The sequence below is a fragment of the Aspergillus thermomutatus genome (genome assembly GCF_002237265.1).
Source record: "Aspergillus thermomutatus strain HMR AF 39 chromosome Unknown NODE_51, whole genome shotgun sequence".
NCBI classification, from domain to species: Eukaryota; Fungi; Ascomycota; class Eurotiomycetes; order Eurotiales; family Aspergillaceae; genus Aspergillus; species Aspergillus thermomutatus.
Genome location: NW_020798100.1, coordinates 60,318 through 80,099, shown reverse-complemented (window position 1 = coordinate 80,099; position 19,782 = coordinate 60,318). Strand labels below are relative to the sequence as shown.

The 19,782-nt window shown below is 51.0% G+C and overlaps 8 protein-coding genes across 8 annotated transcripts; 4 read left to right on the top strand and 4 right to left on the bottom strand.

The window, feature by feature from the left end:
* Positions 1-1,618: 1,618 nt before the first annotated feature.
* SNU13 (SNU13 family protein) lies at positions 1,619-2,168 on the top strand (the record flags this gene model as incomplete). The annotated part of the gene is made up of 4 exons (XM_026760988.1): positions 1,619-1,640; positions 1,700-1,795; positions 1,852-1,958; positions 2,013-2,168. 4 exons carry the CDS (start codon positions 1,619-1,621, stop codon positions 2,166-2,168), a joined length of 381 nt encoding a protein of 126 aa, XP_026616046.1.
* Positions 2,169-2,968: 800 nt separating this feature from the next.
* Positions 2,969-4,145, top strand: CDV56_107270 (STIMATE family protein; the record flags this gene model as incomplete). The annotated part of the gene is made up of 2 exons (XM_026760889.1): positions 2,969-3,379; positions 3,447-4,145. The coding sequence occupies 2 exons, from the start codon at positions 2,969-2,971 to the stop codon at positions 4,143-4,145; spliced, it is 1,110 nt and encodes a 369-aa protein (XP_026616045.1).
* A 590-nt stretch (positions 4,146-4,735) lies between these two features.
* Positions 4,736-6,771, top strand: CDV56_107145 (WD40 repeat domain-containing protein; the record flags this gene model as incomplete). The annotated part of the gene is made up of 4 exons (XM_026760764.1): positions 4,736-5,089; positions 5,145-5,648; positions 5,712-6,561; positions 6,620-6,771. The coding sequence occupies 4 exons, from the start codon at positions 4,736-4,738 to the stop codon at positions 6,769-6,771; spliced, it is 1,860 nt and encodes a 619-aa protein (XP_026616044.1).
* A 460-nt stretch (positions 6,772-7,231) lies between these two features.
* Positions 7,232-7,675, bottom strand: CDV56_107106 (uncharacterized protein; the record flags this gene model as incomplete). Its single annotated transcript, XM_026760725.1, has 2 exons — positions 7,232-7,327; positions 7,385-7,675. 2 exons carry the CDS (start codon positions 7,673-7,675, stop codon positions 7,232-7,234), a joined length of 387 nt encoding a protein of 128 aa, XP_026616043.1.
* Positions 7,676-8,846: 1,171 nt separating this feature from the next.
* CDV56_106967 (putative hexokinase Kxk) lies at positions 8,847-10,593 on the bottom strand (the record flags this gene model as incomplete). The annotated part of the gene is made up of 4 exons (XM_026760586.1): positions 8,847-10,190; positions 10,252-10,277; positions 10,363-10,485; positions 10,554-10,593. 4 exons carry the CDS (start codon positions 10,591-10,593, stop codon positions 8,847-8,849), a joined length of 1,533 nt encoding a protein of 510 aa, XP_026616042.1.
* Positions 10,594-11,492: 899 nt separating this feature from the next.
* CDV56_106844 (SIR2 family NAD-dependent protein deacylase) lies at positions 11,493-12,838 on the bottom strand (the record flags this gene model as incomplete). Its single annotated transcript, XM_026760463.1, has 2 exons — positions 11,493-12,638; positions 12,716-12,838. The coding sequence occupies 2 exons, from the start codon at positions 12,836-12,838 to the stop codon at positions 11,493-11,495; spliced, it is 1,269 nt and encodes a 422-aa protein (XP_026616041.1).
* Positions 12,839-13,389: 551 nt separating this feature from the next.
* On the top strand, positions 13,390-15,921 carry CDV56_106682 (Golgi transport complex subunit COG4; the record flags this gene model as incomplete). Its single annotated transcript, XM_026760301.1, has 2 exons — positions 13,390-14,607; positions 14,674-15,921. The coding sequence occupies 2 exons, from the start codon at positions 13,390-13,392 to the stop codon at positions 15,919-15,921; spliced, it is 2,466 nt and encodes an 821-aa protein (XP_026616040.1).
* Positions 15,922-16,433: 512 nt separating this feature from the next.
* On the bottom strand, positions 16,434-18,304 carry CDV56_106537 (ammonium transporter; the record flags this gene model as incomplete). The annotated part of the gene is made up of 4 exons (XM_026760156.1): positions 16,434-17,080; positions 17,139-17,730; positions 17,795-18,126; positions 18,190-18,304. 4 exons carry the CDS (start codon positions 18,302-18,304, stop codon positions 16,434-16,436), a joined length of 1,686 nt encoding a protein of 561 aa, XP_026616039.1.
* Positions 18,305-19,782: the final 1,478 nt, after the last annotated feature.

The following is a 19,782-nucleotide window of genomic DNA, read 5'->3' as shown; positions in this document are numbered from 1 at the left end:
GAGTCTCATCGCGCGAATCTGCCCCTCCGCCAGAGCCTCTTACTGCCGACTTGCTCTTGGCCCTCCATCATGCGATAGTGGCTTTTTTCGACTATCTGCGGACATTTTACCCATGAATAATCATATATGCTAACAAAAGGGTTTCCAGGATTCTCTTTGTCAAGAACCTCAAGTACGTTTCATCATCACTGTCCCGCTCCAAGATCGACAGTCGACCACTATCACGTCTTTTGCATACATACGAATTGCCAATAGTGCCGCTTGATGACCAGGGACTGATGTGATGATTTTTTGCAGCTACAACGTGACTGCTGAGCAACTATTTGACCTATTCGGCAAATTTGGACCCATCCGGTAAGCCACGCTCTTGAGGGAAACATGTGCATACTCTGGGTTTTGCAATGTGTAATCTCACATATGTCTCAGTCAAATACGCCAAGGAATTGCGAACAACTCAAAGGGTACCGCTTTTGTTGTATACGAGGACGTTCACGACGCCAAACAGGCATGCGATAAGCTCAATGGATTCAATTTTCAGAACAGATACCTCGTCGGTATGTGCCGCCTGATGACCCCAAGAGAGGCAGTCGCATGTTGTAAGGAGAATATTTTTTGCTGATTATTGGTCCCAGTATTATACCATCAGCCGGAAAAAATGCTTAGGTCGAAAGAGGACTTGGCGGAAAGGCAAGAGAATTTGGAGCGTCTCAAACAGCAGCATGGGATAGAATGAGGTGCTATTTTCTTTTTGTTCGATTTCTCTGAGTACCCTTTGCAGGCATCGAGCTGCATCTTGTCTCTCATGGGTTGGTTGTGGGGTTTCCGGCGTTTGACTCCTATGGTTTTCGTGGCTCTTATTTACGGGTATGAGGGTTCCTGGCGGGTATAATGAGTCTCCCTGGTCATCGTCTAGGGATTGATACAGAGTTAGTCTTGCCTGGGCTGTTGTGCCGGCCAGTTGCTACTAACAATATTATTATCCTTTCCGATGCTGTTACATCGGCAGCTTGTGGACATTTGATCTCCATCACCTTAGGACATATGGATAAGAAGCCCATATTTTAAGAGAAATGCATCCGCAAAGCGTGATCAAGGTGTTCCAAGAAGTTGGGGCGGCGCTCAGTTGGGGTCGTGCATGAGCTTAAGATATCGCCTTCGAAAGTCTACAGTATAATTAGAGGTCTACTCCGTACTACCATCTAGATCCATTAGCACTGATTACATGCTGCCACAACCAGGCTAACATCCCTTTCCATTTTATTAAGATGGCCTCGTAATCGAGGGTAGAATTCAACTGGGTTTCATTGAATGCTCTTCAAGAAGAACAACAATAGTGGTTTACCGTACTAGCATGAGGTCATTGCCTTATAATTAAGGTATGAAATGATCCCTGACCATCTGGTGCCGGCCAGCCCAAAAAGGACTAGCGCCGGGGACACCTGCGGCCCCGCCGACCATTTTCCTCTTCAAGATTTTCTTTGCAGGGCCCTTATCGTAAAGTCTTTCTCTTTCTCAAGCTTCTCTTTCCACCTGTTCTTTAGATACCCTGCAATACGGCAGTGATCCTTTGAGTGAGCCATTTCATCTTTTCTTGAAAAGCTAACCCTCACTTCAAATCATGTCTGGTGAAACTTCTGCCGGTAAGCCGAATCTTGACCCTCGTCTTGCGGCCATCTGCTAATGAATTCCACCTGTGCAGCTTGGCCCATTGCCGACGAGGCCCTCACCCAGAACCTCCTGGATCTGGTGCAGCAGGCTTCTCACTACCGTCAGCTGAAGAAGGGTGCGAATGAGGGTATGTCTTTCTGCTTATCCCTTTGTATCTTGTTCTTGACTGACATTCTGCTTCAGCTACCAAGACTCTCAATCGTGGTACCGCCGAAATTGTCATCCTCGCTGCCGACACCTCCCCTCTGGCTATCCTGCTTCACATTCCTCTTCTTTGCGAAGATAAGAACGTATGGTTTCTTTTGATATACTTCTACTCAGGTTGAATACTAACTATGAATCAGGTTCCTTACGTGTACGTTCCTAGCAAGCTCGCTCTGGGCCGTGCGACTGGTGTCTCTCGTCCCGTGATTGCCGCCAGCATCACCACCAACGAAGCCAGTGACCTGATGGGACAGATCAGAACCATCAAGGACAAGGTCGAGAGACTGATGATCTAAACATGGTTTCGATCTATGGATGAGTGAGGCGATTCCAGGCTTTTGCCCTTACAGTACGAGCTGGTCGCCATGGCCTAGACTGTAAGAGTGCATGAGCCCTCGAGTCAAATCACGAGTCCATCTTCACATCGAACTCACGATACGCATGATTCAGGAAGTTGTCAAGAGTTTGAATATTGCTGGCCTGTACTTCTTGTCATGTCTTTCGATATATATCTTGCTCGTCACTTTGAGTGTCACCAATGAAGTGAGTTGTTTGGCCATTCATCCCTCTCTTGGTCAAATATGTAGCGTAGAGAAATATATAAACAAAATTAATTATTAGACATGTTTCGATATCTAGAAGTGATGGTGGAATTATTAATTGATACCAATCTATGCGCCTTGGCACTGCAGCATGAACAGCGTGACTAAACTGAACTAGTGAACCATGAACCGCCCACCTGACGGAGGCATGTCTCATTCTGGCACCGACGACTTGTCGCATTTCAAGACAACCCACCTGGGCTGGTTCCGACTCCTTGCTGGTAAAGGACATCCATTCTGCATCTCTTTCTCTTACTTTTCATGTATTTCCGCCCGGTTTGATCTATCCAAACCCAAGCCTGAGCATTGTGGCTGGTCCAGCAGTACACTCTATACTCTGATCCATCATCACTGATGCCTGCTATACGAGCCGCCCTCGTATTATAGGGAGCTCTTGAAAGAGCCCTATTCCCATTGCCTTGATCTGCCTTATTTTCTCTTTGAAAACTGTGAACGTCGGAGGCGGAGATAGAGCAGCGATGTCTCTCCCGTCTATGACTTCACTGGCAGCCGCGGCTACAGCCATCGCAGTAATCAGCAGTGGCCCCCCAACATCATCACCCACACCTTCTTCCATACCTGTACCCTTCTTCCTGGCGGGTCCACATCATGATCCGGATGGAGAAGACAATGGAGAATGCAGACTGCTGGGTCCCTTTTCGCTTCTAGTCCAAGCGGCGCTCGGAGCACTGGCACTGTCGTCCTTGGTATACAAGCGCTGGAGGGAGAGACCTCAGCGGCCTGTGAAGGTGTGGGCATTTGACGTATCGAAACAAGTCTTTGGGTCGGCAATGCTGCATCTCGCGAATCTACTCATGTCCATGTTCTCTGCCGGCCAGTTCGAAATCACGAGCAAATACAGACCAAACCCGTGCTCGTTCTATCTATTGAATTTGGGGATTGATGTGAGTCATTTCCAGACGGTTTGGAATATCCTGTGATGTAGGAGCTGACATTTGACCTCCGAACCAGACTACACTCGGAATTCCCATTCTCATCTTTATTCTTCACATCCTAAACCGCTTAGCGGCATATACTGCCCTTGCGAATCCCCCGGAATCGATTGAATCTGGAAACTATGGCTCTCCGCCACGCGCCTCCTGGTGGTTCAAGCAGGCTATGATATACTTCTTTGGGCTGTTGGGAATGAAAATCTGCGTCTTCTTCCTCATTCAACTACTGCCCTTCATTGTCAAGGTAGGTGACTGGGCACTGCGCTGGACAGAAGGGAACACAGCTCTGCAGATCATCTTCGTCATGCTGCTTTTCCCAGTTATCATGAACGCGATCCAGTATTACATCATCGATACGTTCATCAAGAAACCGCTATCTCCAACTCACGAGCTGCTCGAAGATGATGATGAGGTGGAAGATGCTTTGCTGGATGACGGTCGCACACCGCGCAATGCACTGCTGACTGGCGTTGAGGATGATGGTTCATTTGTGTCAAATGAAGATATCATAGGAAAGGATCTGGGCGATGGGCTGGAAACGCCCCCACGGCCGAGCGAGCCACTCGGCCGATTTGATCATACTGAGTACGACCCGGCAGTTGATGGGGAATATTTCTCCCCAGCGTCATCGGCGTCTGCCAGCTCCAGCAGCAGTCATGGAGAATATGACACAATGTCATCTTCGACAAAGCTTACGCTTCAGAACAAGAGATCATGACGACCTGGTTATGCTTATGCGTCGGCGTTGGGTGATTGATATGGATACTTTTTGCGCCAATGCATTCCCGGCTAGTCTCGTGCTTTTTGCTCGAGACCTTATACACTCCCAGAAATTTGTTTATAGCGATCCAAACGACATGTATATGTTTTAGTCGCGCTTCAATAAGATATCACGATTCACGATGCAACCGAGGCCAAGGGTAATACATTATACATACGGGAGATTATGCAGAATCGGCGTGTCATCTTCTTGCCATTATAAAGGCTACTCTTGGACGATTCGACCATATTGGAATAAACTAGTCCCTTTCGATGTTTCAACTCTCTCGACCATCACCAATAGTTGCTGCCTGAACCCGGAAGATACCATAAGGCATCAATACCCACCGCCAAGATCACCGCCTTCTTCTGCCGTTGAAGCGAAAAGAAAATTATTGTCAGGTCTTTTGACGACCCGCAGACGATAATTCATTCGATCTAGACAATAATCTCACATTGCGATTCCTATATATGGTACATTTATAGTTGTATTGATTTAAAAGGCTTTCTATTATCTTGTGAGATTTTTCTCATCCCGACAACGGCAAGATGCCCAAAACCACCGTCACCGTCAAGGAAAAGACCCGCCAGAACGGAAAGGCAAACTCGCGATCTCCATTCGAGAAAGGAGCTTTCTCCAAGTCTGTTGATGAGAGCGACGATTCCGACATGGAAATGGAGGTTGACGGCGTTGAAACCGAGAAAGTGCGCGAGAAGGATGAGACGGAGAAGAAGCTGGAGAGAATGCTCTTCGGTGATGACGAAGGTTTCATGGGCGCATTGAAGAGCCAGGATCGCGATATGATGGCGTTGATGGCGAAGAGCGATGAGGAGGGTGCCAGTGAAGAGGACGAGGGTGATGATTTTGACGATCGGGATTTGGCAGATGTTGCCGATGCAGATGTTTGTTCATCCTCACCCCCGGTGGGTGTGTGCGTGCTAATAGAATTACCTACAGCTCTTCTTCCTCGATTCTGGCACTGCCCCAGTTGGTACTGAGCTTGCGGAGACTTCCGCGGCGGGGTCCGACTCTGAAGAAGACGCAGAAGCGGAGGAGACGAATCGCGCGGTGTGGCACGACAGCGACGATGAGCGCCTCACGATTTCGCTGGCTAGTCACCAGAGGTTGAGGAAGTTGCGCGTCACCGAGGCGGAAGATTTCATCAGCGGCAAGGAGTATATCAAGCGACTTCGCAGACAGTTTGAGCAGTTGCACCCCGTACCGGACTGGGCCAGACCGGAATTGAACAAAAAGCGGACCGACTCGGACTCTGATCGTGACAGCGACATGGATACGGACGAGGAGAACGAGCGACTGTCTACACAACCGTTGGCCAAGCTGCTGCAAGGTGCTACTGATCTGACCAAGCTTGGTGAAAGCACAGGCCCAGGAGGCAAGAGAAAATTGCGGCAGGAGGTGATAGATATTCACAGACTTAAGGATGTTGGCAAGGATCAGCCGGTAAGTTTTCTGTGTCAGCGGCAACAATCAATGGTTTTAGTATTAATTGCTTCTGCTTGCCAGTCTTCCATCGACTCGCTCATGTTCCACCCTCACTATCCATTGCTTCTGTCGTCCGGACCTGCAGCAACGCTTTTCATCCATCACATCTCACCCTCTGCGGAGGCACCCAATCCTCTTCTCACCTCACTTCACATCCGCCGTACGCCCATCCACACCTCCGCTTTTGCTCCCCCTACCGGTAACAAGATCTTTGCCTCTGGTCGTCGGCGATACTTCCACATTTGGGACCTCGATAGTGGCAAGGTCGACAAGGTCAATGGCACTGCGGATCGTAAAGAGGAACAGAAATCGATGGAGCGGTTCAAGCTGTCACCCTGTGGGCGGTATGTTGGACTGGTCGGCTCCTCTCGCAAAGGAGGTGGCATCATCAACATTCTGCACTCGGGCACGGCGCAGTGGATTGCCCAGGTTCGCGTGGACGGCCGTGGCGGTGTCGCCGACTTCGCCTGGTGGAGTGACGGAGAAGGTATGACTGTCGCGAGCAAGAGCGGCGAGGTCTCTGAATGGGACGGACGTCTGAACCGGGTTGTGGCTCGCTGGATGGACGCCGGTGCCGTGGGCACAACGACACTCAGCCTTGGTGGACGCTCTGGACGGACACAGTTAGGTGGAGACCGTTGGGTCGCCATTGGAAGTTCCAGCGGTGTAGTCAATGTCTATGACCGTCGCGAATGGGCGGCCGCATATGCTGCACAGGCTGCCTCGTCGGAGACATCGCCGATCCCCCGTAACCCGGAGCCTGTACGTGCCTTGGATCAGCTCACCACACCCATCAGCCATCTGGTCTTTGCACCAGACGGACAGTTCCTCGTCATGGCTAGCCGGTGGAAGCGGGACGCATTGAGATTGGGTATGCTTCTATCTCTGTCACTGCTCAGGATCGATTTTTACTGACTGACACTCTACAGTGCACCTTCCCTCTTGTACAGTGTACCGCAACTGGCCCACATCCAACACGCCTTTTGGCCGTATCTCGTCAGTAGCTGTCTCCCCTGGCTCGGATCAATTGGCAGTCGCCAACGAGCAGGGACGTATTCGACTCTGGGAGATTCGCGGGTAGACGGGGTGATTTAGGACATGAGCTGTCTGGAGGAGATGAAAAGTTGTTCTTGTACAAATTAGGCATTGGCATCGTATAGATCTAGCATACATCCAAAGGATTCAGATCATCCGGTTCAAAGATGCACATATCACACAACTATCGGCTAATAAAGGCTTTCTGGCTCATCAGCTTAAGCCGAACATTTATGCATATCGCATTCCCGCCTCAAAGTCACTGCAGAGATCAAATGAAATGGCTCGAGACTCCATCACTATGCAGACGCTAATGAACTCAGCGATCCCACGACGCCCTGCGCATAGTCAGCACCCCATCCCACTGAAAGCGGCCACCCTGAGATGGAACATATGACTTACATCAAGACCGAGCTTTGATGGCGAAACAAAATCATCAGCTTCCGCTCATACCACAGCCAACAAATCCAAGATAAGATAGACTCACCGTGCTCATAAGCTACCCATCAATCGCAATCATCATCAGCAAACAGGGACACCAGCAGACCGTGACCACACCGCAAAGCAAACATCAACTCACTCACCGAACCAATGATATGATCCTTTTGCACCCATCAGCTTAGCACACCTGACACCTAGCTCAACAGGGGGAAACCTACTGTCTTCGCATCCTTCTCCACCGCAGCACTCGCCTCCTCCGCATTACCCTTGCTTGCGGGAGTCGAGTTCGAGCTCGCGCTCGGGGCCGGCGTGACCGTAACGATGGCCACGTTCGTGGAATGGATGTGGACCGTCTCGGCGGACTCGGCGGGGGCGAGGAGTTCACTGGTGGGAGTTGGCACGAGGGTGGTATCTGTTTCGGCGCTCTCGCTGTCTCTTGCGCCTCGATAGGGGACGGCCAGAGCGGTCATGGCCATGGCCGTGGTGAGGATGGTAATGACAGCCTTCATTCCGGCTGCTGATTTGGGAAGGGTAATTGGTTGTGTGGTTAGTTATGATGTGAGGTGTTAGGGGGCGACCTGAGAGGGACGGGGGAAGGGGGAAAAGAGAGCAGGGCTTCCTTCGGGGAGTTGACAGGAACAGACAGGTTAGTTAAATATCGATAACTACTCTCTTTGAAAGCTTGATGCCAGTTGGGGAAAATGAAGAGTTCCACGTGTTGTGTATAGGGTACGCACGATACCCCAGCTTCCAGGCATCACAACAAAACACTTGCAGTTCTGTGGATAAGGCCCAGACCATCTGCCAGGGCAACGTGCCTGCCATGGTGCCATAAGAGTCTGGCATTTTACAAATGGGGATGTCGAATGATTTATTCCGAACATCGCGCTCCTTGACGGAGGCGCATTCGTCAGGTCAACCGGGTATCGGATTGACTTTCGAATATGCAGTAGGAACGACAAGACGGGTATTTCTTCACGAGATCCCGTCAATCAAATGTCATAGACGGTGACGAAGAATCTGTCGCAGTGTCGTTCAACTCATCTGTTATCGAGATCAGTCGGTTTGGGAGTATTCGAACATTCCTGTGTCGCCTCCGGAATGCTGGCTTCCTTGGACAAAACTTTATGAACGTATTTGCAGGCCCAAAACGCTGTCGAAGAGCTCACCTTGTCTCTGATTGACCGTCTAGATCCCTTGATGAGGGGCACAGATTTATACCTCATATCACTTGTCCGCTGCGGCAGATGTTCTGGAATGATTAATGCGCAGAAGATGTTGGTAACTTCCAAGAGGCAAAACAATGAGCGTTGCCGTTCCCTGGCAAGTTCAACTCCGTCAGTTGGCTGTCGAGATAACTAATTATGCTGGCGATCCAGCGCACTTGTAGGGACTGTGACGTTTAGTAGCGTAATATCATTCATTGAGTCTGTATGTTGATTGTATGTACAGACACTTGCATTCCAGTCGAGTCGTTTCTATAGGGTCTGCAACTCCACCGTAAGTCGAGACCATGCGCATCCTCCGAGACACCAGGAGATTCATAGTCTTGTATAGCGTTCATGGATATTTTCGTCAAACCCAGGCCAGCTTCCACTTGTCATACCAAAACACCGTATCCAAAAGAAAAACTCATTAGCAGCTAAAATGAAAAACCTTCCAGATATCAGATATCGACATTTAAAGCAGTTTCTGCATATCGTCCTTGTTCCGGATACCAGCCAGGTTACCGGCCTTGACACGCTTGAGGGTCAAAGCGGCGATCAGCGCGGCACCGACACCGGAACCATCCTCGGCCGCCATAATGGTGACCTTGTCCTTCTCGTTAGGGGCCCAGTCCAGGATTTCGCGTAGAGCCTGGGCACCACGGGCTTTGAAGTGAGGGTACTTAGTGAAGACGGAGCCGTCCGCACCAACGTGGCAGCTCTCGATGTTCTTCTTTTTGCAGATAGCGGCGACACCGCAGGCCGACAGACGAGCCGCACGCGTACCGATCAACTCAGCCAGACGACGAACCATCTCGAGCTCGGCCAAGGTTGGCTTGATGTTCAATTGGCGCTCGAACAGCTCCTGTGTCTCCTGCAAGTTCTCGTACGGGTCCTCCTCGATGGCAGCCAGGAAGGAAGCGTCCAGCAGATACGGCTTCCGCAGCTTGCTGGTGTCCTGGCCCTGAAAGATCAGTCCTGGTCTGCTGTCCAGGAGATCAATGAGGGCTAGACGGAAGATCTCTCCTAGGTAGAGACCGGCTGTCATCTTCTCGAAGGCCTGCTGACCAGGGCGGGGAGAGTCACGGTCAATGATGTGATCGTACTTTGTAAGAGGAAGAACAACGTGCTCGTTGTCGAAAGCACCGTACTCGCAATTGATGGCCACTGGCATGTCTGGGGGCAGGTTCATGTGAGCCAGTTTGGGGACGGAGCCAACATCCTCCATGTAGGCCGCATTGACCCCTGTACCAAAAATACACCCAATCTTCATCTCAGGATCAGTGTAGGACGAGGCGATGAGTGTTCCAGTGGTATCGTTGATCAAAGCAGCGACCTTGATTGGAAGTCCCTGTGAAGCACACATGTCAGGTATCTGTAGATCGGCAACGACAAGCTGGAGAGGGCATACCTTTCTCTTCAGGGTCTCCTCCAGGGGAGGGACGACATCCTCTCCCTCGACACCGTCAATGTCGAAGCCCTTGGTCCAGCGCTGAAGAACACCATGATCAATGTAGTCTTGTGTAGCCGGGTAGGAGAAGGTGAAGCCCAGTGGCAATGATTCCAGTCCCTCCTCTCCGTGGTGGAACTCAATGAACTGCTGAATGCAGTCGGCGATGTATTCCCACAGCTCCTCAGCGGTGCCGGTCTTCAGTTCTTCAGGCATGCGGTACTTGGCTTGGCAGATGTCGAAGCCTCCCTTCTCTTCCGTCAAGGTAATCTCACAAACGCGCAGGTTGGTTCCACCCATATCCAAGGCGAGAAAGGTTCCCTGTTCTTCTCCATCGGGGAAACCCATAACCCAGGTAACGTTCATTGGCTGATGAGTAGTCCTAGTGGTCAGCGTCCAAGCTTCCCAGAACGGATGCGATCAAGCTCACGATGTTACCACCCTTCACACTGAGACCTGATCGGAAGCCACAGGTTAGCTTCATCACATTTTTCTGATGGCTACTGGAGCTATTGCATATAGATAAAAGATATCGACTTACCCTTTTCAAGCTCCTTGACGAAGTGGTCAACCACCTGCTTGAGCTTGGCGCGGTCCACGGTAAACATGTCCTCAAAATCCTTGATCTGCTGCAGAAGATTCTGAGGCACATCGGACATCGATCCTGTTACAATTCCGATTCAAATGAGCCACTCTGCCAACTGGTTTGTAGCTTCGACCAGGTTGACCTACCCTTGCGGGATGGGGGGCGCTTGGGGCCAATTCCGACCATTGTGTTATTAGGGTGTGTGTTAAGGGGGGGGACGTTAGATATGAACAATGAAGGATATATGAGATGAAAGAAGAGGGAGAAGAGAGAGAAAGACAAAGATGAGTTGGAGGTGGGGGGAGGATGTTGATAATAAGAATAACTATGGAGTATGAGGTAGAGTTCTATTAGTAGGAACTAGGAACTAGGAACTATCTACACCGTGGGGCAGCGACCGGAGAAGGTCCAAGAGAGAGAAAAAGCCCCGCAGAACGATGAAATCACAGTGGCCGTTGATCATCCGATTCCTCACCGGTTGGTCTCTTTCAGCTGCAGTCGTTTTTTAGTGAGAATCGAAACTTTTTGACATTGCTCCATTGATGCTCCATCAACGTCTAGCTACTTGCTCCAGGGGTTGGGGTTGGGGTTCACACGGATTACGGAGTATATCCGCACCTTTTCCAGGATTTGATAATCATAATGCTTCCCAAAGGATTATCTAAAGAGTAGCAAAGATTGAGAATCAAATCTCCCAAAAGCCGGTGAGACTCGGAGATCCTTTTGTGATGCATCAGTTCCGCTGTTGGCGCCTCAATAGTCAATCATTCAGTATGAGCTGATCACTTCTAGAACATTGCTTATTATGAGTGCCATAACTAACTAGACTAGATGATCCAGACTAGACTTCATTGTCTTTTCATGATCAAAGCTCATCTTCATTACTTCATTATTTCGCATACTATGTTCTCCCATCTCTCACCTTCAAATTCTCATTTAGATTTCATTCATGTGAGAAAGGTGAGAAAGGTGAGAAAGGTAATGATGCGCAAGAATCAACCATCCGGGATCCGCCAAAAGCCACATCGACGCCATCACCAAATAGTGGATGCAGTGGTTTCCTACACTAAAAGGACTCACATGGCTCACATGGCAGATGACTCCTTCCTTTGACTGTCCAAATGAGGAAACACATGTCCCAAACCCCCCTCGCTGTCATGCACAGCTGTTGGTTGTAGCTCCCTTGCCTTCACATCTCCATTGACAGGCTCATCCTGGGCAAGTCGTCCGTCCGTCTCCTCGTCGCGGGAGATTCCGGACGACTGGCCCAGGGGCTGTTTACTCGACAAGGCGTGGGCTGCTGCCGTCCCTTGTCTGATGCTTGCTTCCTTCTGAGAATGACGGTCTAATTGCTGTCGCACTCTGTCTCGATACGCCCCGGACAATTCCAACGCTCGATCAACTTTTTCTGTCAGACGCTCCACCTCGTCCTGTAGTCGTTCGTCTCTCATCCATAAAGGAGCATTCTCTGCCTCTCGCGCCTCTTTATCAGGGTTCGTGCTCTCCCAAAGTGCCTCAAGTTCCTGTTCCCAACCGAGCGCTCGTGCAAACTTTCGCACACCAGCATCACAATCGCCCAAAAGAAGAACATCGTCGGGACGAGACCCCATACCTCCCACACGTTCCATGTTGATCAGCACTCGCGGAATCCCCTCAGGGCAGAACACCGGTAAACTAGCAAATGGCTGTACAGATAGACTCGTACCCATGACGATACATAAATCTGCTTGTTCTGGGAGACTCCGGTTCGAATGGAATTCCTCGGGCAGAGCTTCCCCGAAGAAGACGATGTCCGGCTTCACAAACCCATTGCAATGAGGACAATAGGGCACCTCCCCTTTGGCAATAGCCTCTTTCATTTGAGGTTCTGGGTACGCCGCCTTGCAGTCAATACATTTTTGTGACGCGAAGCTACCATGGGCCTCGACAATCTTCTCGCCTGGGACTCCCGCCAGGCGCTCCAAACAATCAATGTTCTGTGTAAAGTGTTTCAACAGCAGCCCCTTATCGTGCAGTAACTTGACAAACGAATGCGCAATAGTCGGTCGATACCGGCCAGGCGCCAACTCACGCGCCAAGGCGTAGAACGGTCGAGGGTTCTCTCGAAAGAAACTGATATCGAACACATCCTCGGGCTCTGGCAGATCTAGGAAGGCTAGATTGGAGTAAAGACCTGTCTCTGGGGAGCGAAAATCGGGAATGCCCGCCGAGGTACTGATTCCAGCCCCTACCTGCCATCACCACCGTCAGCCACATGCTCCGACAGCGCATGCAGGGAAATGAGGGACGATCTCGGAAGATGGCATACCATGACCACAATGCGTCGCACATCTTTCTCCTTCATATATTTGGCTACGGCTTCAATGTTCCGCGCTTCCAGTACCGATGGGGCAGTTCCCTCATCGACCACAGTGGACGTTTCACTGCCCATGCTTGCTTCGAGAATAGCCAGCACTGAGCCGCTTTGCTGGTGTCTGCAACTTCGTCGGCGGTCAATGGCAGCAAGTAAAGGAGCTCAACTTCTTATCAATTATGATTGAGATTATAAATGATGAATAATAGAGGCACAAAGACGTAACGAAAGAAAATCACCCGTTGACAGCGAACCAGTAGCAAATGACGTCGAGTTGATATCTCAGAAGGAGAAAATCCCCCGATTGGGTAGTGGGTGGGGTTGGGCTGCCTGAGGCTTGCAATTGTAGGGCAAACGGTCTCCAAGAAGCAGATTTGATATTTTATTTTCATGCGTCTTGCATCAGGAATTAGTTGCTAACAGAAGAAACTGCTCTTCAATATGAACTCCATCACCCTTCTCTCAAACGAGTGACCGTTGCAGGTCTGAAGCAACAACAAGCAGCTGGCTATGAGCTTCTCACCGCCCACTGGTGGGTGTCTCTATCTACTCCGTATCTGTAATCTGACGCATCAACAAGACACATTGCATCTTCTACCGACTCCCCGTCGATCAGGAGCCCGGAAACGATGTCCAGGACAACAAACTCCATTGCCAACGGGCATGTGGCCTCGTCCGCAGAACAAAAAGGAGTACGCGCAAACTCTCATCTCCCAATTGACGTGTTCAACGCCAGTTCCGTTGCGGAGATCAAGGCCGCCCTGTCACATCTCCATGAGCAAGAAGCCGCAGTCACCGCTCGGCTGGACGCCCTCGTCGCTTCGCAGAAAGATTTCTCTCGAGAGCTAGGGCGATTGGATCTTTTACGCGCTCATCTGGGTTCCCAGACCAGCACCACCCGCTCAATCAGCCATGGCATGTTGTCCGATGCTGCGGCTACCGCAGATCGCATCTCGAGTGCCGTCCGTCGGCTCGATCTGGAGCAGTCAAGGGTGAAAGCGACGCTGGAGGTGGTAGAGCAGGTTTCGGAGCTGAAGGCTTGCGTCCTGGGGGTTGCAGGCTCCATGGGTGCTCCGCAGGACTGGGAAACGGCGGCCAGTTATCTGAACAGGGCGTCCAAGATACCTCCGGAAGTGGTTCATGGTACTTTTGCAGCTGAGATGGTGCCGACCGCTGAGGTTCCTGACCCGCCAAACGTCACTCTAGACAATGCGGCTGAATCGCTTTGTGGCTTATTTCTGCGCGAGTTCGACAAGGCCGTCAACGAGAACGATGGCGCCAAGATCACACGCTTCTTCAAGCTGTTCCCTCTCATTGGTCGCTCTGAAGTTGGTCTGGATGTGTACGGGCGCTACGTATGCCAAGGAGTGGCATCGCGAGCGCGAACGAACCTCAATGCCGGCACAGGAGGTGCTCAAAGCAAAGATGGCTTCTTCTACGCAAATGCGCTCACGAAACTGTTTGAGCATATCGCCCAACTCATTGATGGACATGGAGGCCTGGTGGAGCGCCATTACGGTCCGCGGAAGATGAACAGGGTCATTGAACGTTTACAGCTCGAGGCGGATCTCCAGGGTGGGATTATTCTGGACACCTGGAGCGACGAGCGGCACGTCGATCGCAAGCTTACAGACATCAAATCGTATGCCTTTACTTTCTTGGTGCAAAGTTTCCTTCCTGCTCAACGCAGTGGAACGCCTCGGTCGAGTTCCCCAGCGACTCGCGATGGGCTCCCCGCTGAAGATGAGGGGGTAGACATGAAAGAGATCGACGGGTTACTAAACGAAATGGCAGTCATGCTGGGCCGCTGGTCTCTCTACTGTCGATTCATCGCTGAAACTTGCAATGTAAGTTATCCGATTGTCTCAAAAAGCCTTTGGATGGATGTATTCAGAAAGCTGACTCTATGCAAGGCCACCGAGGACGAGAGCCAAAAATTTACGCCACCCAGGTTTCTACAGGAGGCCAGTCTTTCCAAGAAAATCAATGACCGTCTGACCAACCCATTCAATACTATGACGACCTTTTTCTTCCGTCGCTCGGTTGAAAAGGCGTTCCAGTTGGATGAACAGCCTTCTGGTCTGACCTTGCAACCGCACAAGCCATTGAAGGCGGATCCTCCTCATATCACATCTGCAGTGGACGACATCATGTATATCGTCAACAAGGTCCTGCAGCAGTCACTGGCCACGTCACAAATCTCGGTAGTGACTAATGTCGTCCCCACATTGTCACGGGTCCTTGGATCGGACTTCATCGGAATGACCCAAAGAAAGATGCGCGATGAATGCTATCCCAAGGCGCCCGTCCAGGGGGCTCAGCCGCCTGAACAGACCGTGATCTCTTTTCTCGTCTTGATCAACAACCTGGATGTTGCCGTCGACTACATACGTCGCATTGTGCAGAACCACAGCGAGACTAAAAAGTCCATCACTGGCCCTGATGGTCAGGTCGAGGAAACGGACCAGCTGAAGTCCCTCTTCCCCGTGCCTGCAGAAGCCCAACTTGCGGCTCGAACGCTGCAGACGCTCGCCTCGTCCTTTGAGTCCAAAGTGAATGACCTCCTGTCCGACGGCATCCAGGTCGTATTCAACAATGTCGTCAAGCACCGCCTGCGACCCATCCTTGCAGATGCTTTCCGAGACATCGAATACCAGCCACGGGACGACAGCGACCCGACGAGCACGGTCTACCACGACTATGGCGACGGAGACGAAGACGTCGACGACGGCGCCAGCCGAGCGGAGCTGGTCCGTCCGCGCTTCGCAGCCAGCTGGACCGAGCTTCTCCTCCCCATCTCCCGCATCCTCACAGCCTCGGCCTTTGACCGCCTTCTGAACGTCACAGTCGCGTACCTGGCACGGCTACTCGAGAAGCGACTATGGTCGTACCACGGGCGGATCAACGCCCTAGGCGCCACCCGACTCGAGCGCGACGTCTCGGGCGTGGTCAGTGCAGCGGTGGACGTTGGCGGCGCGCAGGGGGCCTCGGGCCGATATCGACATCGGGAGGCGTTCGCCCGCTGCCTGCAGATGGTGCTGGTGATGGGGATGGACGACGACGAGTGGGAGGATGTCACCCGTGGAGGCGAAACGGCAGATGTGCTCGATAAGCTCAACCGGGAGGAGCGCGCGCGGATCCGCGCAATGGTGAGGCGGTGATCTCGCCACGAAATGTAAATAGCATGACCAGTAGATACTAAAAATAGCCAGGCTTAGGACCTTTAGAGCGACGCTGGACCGGCCCTGTGTGAAGACAAAGGAGTCAACTCCCACGGCGTTGACCCGAGTACATACAATGAACAAGCACAAATTATCCGATAGGTATTCAATTATTCAAGTCTATACACGTGGTATCGTTGCTAGCTCCAATGACTCTGACATCCCGCCGGTCAAAAAAAATAGTATATACAAAACAGCCGTAGATCAAGACCAGATGAACGCCGATGTTGCCAAACCAAGAGTCACACACAGCGTGGGGTGGAAAAATACACATGAAGTCAATGGCGTAGCCCCAGGCTATGAACCATTGAGAAGCGGAAGCGGAAGAAAAACGATGCTGGATATCTCGAATAGTCGCTCGAAAAAGAAAGAAGAACAAACTGAGGGGGCGCGGCTGAAGAACGGGGGGGGATAACTGATGGTGGAAGAAAAGGTCGCAGGAGATGAGGTTATTATGATGAGCCGTCTTGCTTCTCGTCGATTTGAGTCGCTGCAGGTGCCTCGTGCGTCTGTTGGGCTTGAGCAGGAGGGTTGTGCTCGGCCACCTGTCGTGGAGCCGGTGCGATCTTGATCTCCTGAATTCCAGAGTCGCCTTCACTGCAACCTCGGCTGTCGACCCCCGCGGGAGTCTGGCCTTCGAGCATCTCGCTGTGCTCTCCGATGCCATAGCGGGCGGCGTGGGGGATCTCATGGCCGTCTTCGAGCTGGTCGTGCTTCTGAGGCGTCCAGGCGAGGTAATCACGGCGAACTTCAACATAGTCGTATGCGAACTCGCCCAGCTGGTCGTCGTCCATTCCGAGCAATTCTGCCTCTTCGGAGGCACGCAGTTTCAGGCCAGGAATAGCGTTGATGGCGTAGGCAATGATGGCGGAGACAACGAAGGAATAAGCGCAGGAAGCCACGATGAAAGCAACTTGAATGTAGAGCTGCTTGTAGTTGTGGATGACCCATCCACCAACTCCTGATCCAGTGTTCACGCCGTCCAGACCGACGATTGCATCGTCTCCGAAAAAGGCGTTGAAAAGAAGGCCAACGATTCCCGCGACACCGTGTTCGGCGAACACATCCATAGAGTCATCGATGCGAATCCAGTATTTGACTAGACAAGAATAGTTAGCAACGCTAAGGAGATGTCATAAACTTTGTCATCCACTTACCCTTGGTGGCATAGTTGCAAACAATACCAGTCACGATACCGAGAATGACACTGGCCCAAGGGGTCAAATAGCCAGAGGCAGGAGTCGCAGCGACCAGACCGGAAATAGTGCCGGAACACCAGCCAACCATCGACCACTTTCTAGCGAGACGCCAATCGAGGAGAACCCAAGTAATGGCTCCAAAGGCAGCAGTCAAGTTTGTGTTCCAGCAAGCCATGGTGGCTCGAATGTTGGCACCAAAAGCAGAACCACCGTTGAACCCAAGCCATCCGAACCAGAGGAAGACGGTGCCGAGAAGAATGAGAGAGACGTTGTGGGGGCGGAAGTTCAACATCATGCGTTCCTGACGACGACCGAGGACCATCGAATAGGCGAGGGCGGCCATACCGGATCCGATTTCGACAGGACCACCACCGGCATAGTCCATAACACCGTACTTGTATGCCCAACCGTTCACATTCCATACCCAGCAAGCCATAGGACAATAGACGATAGTAGCCCAGATGAAAGTGAAGACCATGGCGGGAAGCAGGCGTCCACGTTCTGCAACGGCGCCCATAACAATAGCCGCAGTGACACCACAGAATTGCATCTATCCCAGACAGACTTGGTCAGCCTGCAATGTACGCGAAATATTGGCAAATTAGAAATCATACCTGGTAGAAAGCATAGAGGAGGTTCGGGATAAGAGGTGATCCAGGACTTGGGTCGGCCAGAGTTTTCATGAGACCAAAGTTGCGCAGATTACCAATGTAGCCATTGGTGGCAGTCGGAGAGAAGGCGAGTGAATAACCCCAAAAGTACCACTGGAAGGTGATGACAGAGAAAGACGCCATACAGGCCCAGATCATACTCAAAGCCGACTTACGACGAGCGAGACCAGAGTACAGGAATCCAAGACCAGGAATCATGACCATGACCATGGCGGAGGCCACGATGATGTACGCCTGGTCACCCGATTGAAACCATTTGTTCAGGTTCTCAGTTCCTAAAAATGACGCTGTTAAAATCACGGTTCCTTACACAAAAGAGCAGGACCTAGAAAACATACTGGAATCACCGCCTATGTCATTTGTGGTGAGCTGCTCATAGTTCGAGGGAGCACCAGTCCAGTTGTATGACGCATAGTCTGGGATAAATGGAGCAACGCCTGGTTTAGACGCCATGGTGAAATGCTGAATTTATGATTCTATGTGGATGCTGAGTTGACGAAGAATGCAGAGAATCTCGATGCATGCGAAAACCACCAGACACTCTCTCCCAGTTTGTGTGGCTGTTGTAGGGCGGGCGGAGAGAGGGATATAGTATGGTTTCCGATGCCGGAGAGAGAGGCAGAGAGCGGAAAAGGTTAGCGAGGGCAGTGACACAATCGGAGGGCTGGAAGTTTCGGTTGAAGAGGAAACGTATAGACGGGTCGAAAGTAATAGTTGGCAAGGTCTAAGCTCCCACTTCTCTCACTCAAGAACGAGACTGGTATTGAGGAAGGAGATTCGATCGAGTGAGTGAGCAAGTGAAGAAATGTAAGAGTGACTGGTTGACTGGTTGACTGGACTCCGCTCTGTGGAGAAGGGCAATTGCCACGGGGGGCGGAGGGCGTAGTATATAAAATAAGTTCAAGATGGCGAGAAAAGAAAGATAGATAGGGATTTAATCAAGCGTTCTGGAAAGGCATCCCGGTGGGCCTGGAATTGGACGGGAACGCACGAATTTGCGTTTGCAACTCTGAAGAGTCAAGCGATGATAGCGACAGATCGACAGTCTTCCACGGACAAGACAGTGAGAGCTGTGGGGCGGTATAATAATATAATAATTATATTTTTAAAATGCTTTCTTTTCCTTTTTCCTGATTTTTCCTGGTCTGTCTTTTTCCGCCCTTTGGTGATGACAGTCGAGACCGGTTGATATTAGTGTTCGTATTAGTCTTCCAGCGATTAATGGCGATGATAGATAGTGGCCCTGGGACAGTCAGATGCGATTTCCCTGGGAAAGCTGACAGGAGGAAAAATGAAATCAATTAACAGAAAATAAGAAACGAAATGAACAAGAAAAAGTAACCTCCTTGCAGCTTCAATCGGAGGGAGACGCGGTTAAACCAGAAAACCAAAAGTACCTCGAGATAACATGCAGAAAGACACCAATGGACTGATAATAATCAATTCATAAGAGGAAGATAAAACATCGAATAATGGGTTCGAGTCCAACAGCTCTGGGCCAACCAGCCACACAAGAAGACAAGTTCACCAATCAATGACGATCCCATATGAAATAGAGCTCATCCAACATCATCAGGATGCCCTGGTCGCATGTCATGCTCAGCACACACTGAAGAAAGACTCAACCTACCTACTAATTCACATTCCAATGAATGAGACCACTTTGAGACAGCCATTGCTCGAGTATATCATCATCGTCGTCGTAGCTTCTTTGCGTCCTCAAACTGCCTTGTGGCGAATCCGTCTCAGTATGGAGTAGTGCATGTCCATTTTTACCCGACAAGACCCAACTTTAATCGGCTCTGTTATCCCGGCCGGCCAAGACCACCGTCGAGATGGTGTGGGAAACTGACTGACTGTGGCGAATACATAATCATATTATCATTGCAATCCATGGACAGTGGTCATCATCTTGGCCTGATGGATAGGGA